Source organism: Cryptomeria japonica, chromosome 10 (genome assembly GCF_030272615.1).
Source record: "Cryptomeria japonica chromosome 10, Sugi_1.0, whole genome shotgun sequence".
NCBI classification, from domain to species: Eukaryota; Viridiplantae; Streptophyta; class Pinopsida; order Cupressales; family Cupressaceae; genus Cryptomeria; species Cryptomeria japonica.
The window spans coordinates 45,054,198-45,058,084 of record NC_081414.1 but is presented as its reverse complement, the minus strand read 5'-3'; the positions used below and the strand labels follow the sequence as shown (position 1 = coordinate 45,058,084).

General features: G+C 34.9%; 1 protein-coding gene across 1 annotated transcript; it reads left to right on the top strand.

Annotated features, from left to right (window-relative positions):
* The first annotated feature begins 214 nt into the window (after positions 1-214).
* On the top strand, positions 215-550 carry LOC131029423 (classical arabinogalactan protein 9). The gene has a single exon (XM_057959897.2). The coding sequence runs from the start codon at positions 215-217 to the stop codon at positions 548-550; it is 336 nt and encodes a 111-aa protein (XP_057815880.2).
* The last annotated feature ends 3,337 nt before the right edge of the window (positions 551-3,887 follow it).

The window sequence follows — 3,887 nt, the reverse complement described above, 5'->3', positions numbered from 1 at the left end:
GTAACACGGCCCACATAACGTGTTGGGACGCAAACGCTAAGGAACCAAATCGTGAGAATGACTCATTCCTGTCTGCCCCCGACCCCACTCCACGCTCTCTGCTCTATTTTATCACCCCCTCCTCAAACACTTCTTCTCACCACTGCAACGCAAGCTTTCAATTGTACTTTGCACTTTGCCTGAAGAAGAAGAAGAAGAAGAAGAAGAAGAAGAAATGGGCAAACTCAGTGCAATGCTGCTGTGCGTTGTTTTGGTGTTGGGAATGATGGGATATTCCATTGCGCAGGCGCCAGCCGGTTCTCCGGTGGCCTCGCCCAAGCTGTCACCGGTTCCATCCCCCGCAAAAAAAGCGGCGTCGCCCTCGCCCTCAGCTGCTCCTGCGGTTTCCTCCACTGCCCCAGCGCCCGCATTATCCGTCACTCCCACCGCAGCCGAAGCACCGGGCCCATCCACCGTCGTCACCGGCTCATCCGGTGGCTCTGCTATGGGATCTCACAATCTGGCGGTCTTTGGCGCTGCTTTGATCGGAGGGGCCGCTTTGCTTCTATAATTATATCTTCGTTCATGTTCGTTTTGTAATTTATTCATGCTGAGATATTTGTTGTTTCTTGTTTTGGGAGAGGCTCTTTTTCCACATATGTATTAGGGGATTGTTTTGATTTTTCTGCATAATCAGATTCTATAAGATTATTGTTTGTTTCCTCTGCTATTTTTTCCGAGATCCAGTTCAGAATCGAAATTCTCCATATTTGCCGAATCATGGCTTGTTTAGCTGCTTCTGCTTTTGGATCGTTTAGTGAATACCTGCAATAACGCAATACTAGAACTCATTGAATGCATGGTAACATTAATGGCACAAATGATACGATCTCTTAAATTTTAATCGCAATGCTATACATTAGAGATCTGAGGATGCTAAAACTATTGTTTATTTTCTATTATTTATGTTCAACTGTTCTTCTTATAATGTATTCATACTGTGGATAGCTGTTGTTTTTGAATTTGATCGTGTGATTTTTCATGAGTTTATCTGTCACATTTTTCTAATCTATCATAAATAGATAGTTTAAGTAAAGATGTTCAAAATTAATATATTTGGAATGTATTTACTTTTTATTTTTATAATTATTATTTGCTTTTTGCTTTTCATTAAGTATTAATCTTTGTGTTTGAGTCTTTAAGATAATTAGTAAAAAGCATTTAAAGGTATTATTGAATGGTTGATAGGTATATTGGCTGAGACATTGTACATCTGTTTCTTTTGTCAAAGTCATTTTAAAAATGCTTTGATCACCAATACTACTTATATATGTGTCTATGAGTAATCCACTAATATCTTTAAATGCTTTTACTAATTTATAAATCCTCTATCATAATGTTTCATTTGTGTCAATTTAATTTTTACATGTCAACTATTCATGGAGTAGTGATAGTAACTATATGAATGTGCAAAACCTATCATGCATTTTTCTTAAAAACAACTAATAGAATCTAGCTAGGTTGGGGATAGAAACACATTAAAATGAAAGCCCCTTTCTATTTGAAATTATTTTCTTTGCTTTCTTCTATACATAAGTATCTTATTTTTAATGTCAATAGTTGACATATATGATATTATGATTATTTTTGGCTTCTTTCTTATCTCATTTCCTACTACATAAAAAATCAAGCATAAAAAGACACTTGTAAGACTAAAATTTGATAGTGTAAAATGAATTTGAAGAAATACTATAGATGTTTAGAAAGGAAATATGAGATCAACTATGAAATCTTCAGTACTCACATCTTAAAAATAAATTGAAGAAACATAGATGTCAATTAATTCCTCAAGAAATACAATGTAGTTCATAATAAAGAGTTTTTGATGTATTGTTCACTGTTTAGGTTGTTGTATATATGATTCTTCCTGTATATCACTACGAAGAAACACAATCTTAACATCAGTTTGCTCTAATTTGAGGTTTATATATAGTTGGAAATCCCAAGATTGCTCAAATGGTAGTCATCTTCACAACAGGCAAGGAAATTTCGTTGAAGTCGACACCCTTCCTTTGGTTATTACCCCTTCACCACCAATCTAGCTTGATATTGATTTTTTCTTCCTTCTTATTTTAATCAATACACCCCTTAATTTTTTAATGCTCTTTGATTGAGTGGAATATTGACCAAGTCCAATGTGTGATTTTCCATTAATGAATCCATTTCTTTCCTCATAACATCTATCCATTTCTCACGATTTATGTCTTTGTAGGCATCTTTGAAAATCGACTACTTGATCAAAGATTAATAAATGGTGAACAAAATCATCAAATTTAGCTAGAGGCCAATGCTCCTTAGTGGACCTCTTCATGAAGGAATTATCTTCTACAAAGTGCCTACCAAATATCTTTTCCCTTCACCATTTCTATGCTGTAAATATTGATTATACCCTTGTGTAGAGGTACCTTGATTCCCTAAAGTATCAAAAAATATATATGATTATTGTCTAGGCAGTAGTATTGAGTTGTGAAAAGGAGACAAATATGAAATTTGTGTCTCTTGTATTCTGTGGTAAATGAAAAGTATTAAAGGGGGCCAAAATTGAGGGTAGTGGATCCCTTAGTACCTGCAAATCTCTTATTGCTTGTATGGGATCAACATTACCCATGGAATGTCAAAATAAGTTTGGTGGCACCTTAGATGGTGATCATTGCATTAGAATGGCTTCAAACTTATCCCATTCTAAGGGAGACACATAGTGTATAGTGTTGGGTGCCATCGAAGTGAGGACACACTTGAAAGGAGGGCACAATGAAATAAAGGGGGGAGGGTATTGCTAAGTTTGTAAGAGGCAACTATCTAGCAACCCACCAAACATATACTAGGTGAAGGCAATTATAAGTTTATAGCTATAGAGCATGAGGTCTTAGGTGGTGTTGAAAAGAGGGGACAGGTTGTGAAGAACACCATGTGGGAAGTAAAGCTCCCACTTCATGTGTTGCTCTTGAAAATTCTTTCATAGAGGATGAATTGCTTGCAACCTATGAATCTTGTCCTTGATTGTCAAGTATATCATTTCCAATTATGATATTAGATAATGGCACATATTCCTTTGCTTTTCCAGTCCTAACATTATTTTCTTATTAAATATCTCATCCTAGCTTTGTCTCAATTGTTTGGAAATTGGATCCCACAACCTATAACCATATTGCTCATCTTTATATCTAATAAAATAACATATTTTAGACTTGACATCCAACTTCATTCTTTTCTCCTTAGAAATGTGAGTGAATTCTTTGCAGCCAAAAACATGTAAGTGATTGTAATAAATTCTTCTTGCCAACCACTTCTCCTCAAAAATCTCAAAGTCTAACCAAAATGAAGTACCTTGATTTATTATGCACATGATTGTATTAAATACCTCTGCCCAAAATTCTTTACTCAAACCCACATGAGAGAGCATGATTTGAGTTTTCTCCAAGATTATTTAATTCAACCTCTCAACTGCACCATTTTCTTCAAGGCCCATGAAATAAACAATTTTGATGCATTGTATGCCATTATCTACACAAAATTTATCAAAATCCAAAGAGAAAATCTATTCGCCATTATCTATTTTCAAACACTTGATTAATTATTTTATTCTCACCAATTGCTTTTAAAAAATTAAATTTACTAGATAATTCACTTTCTATTTAGCATGTAAACTCAAACCTTGCAAGTGCAAGATTTCATCAATAAAATGAACAAACTAATTTAATGTGCTAATAGAGGTTACCTCCGTGAGACAAAACTCATTGGAGTGAACGAGTTCTGATGATCTTGTCTTCTTGTAATGTCTATTTCTAGAGAAGATCCATATTTTTTTCCATATATACAATGCTCACACAACTCTAAATCAATAGATT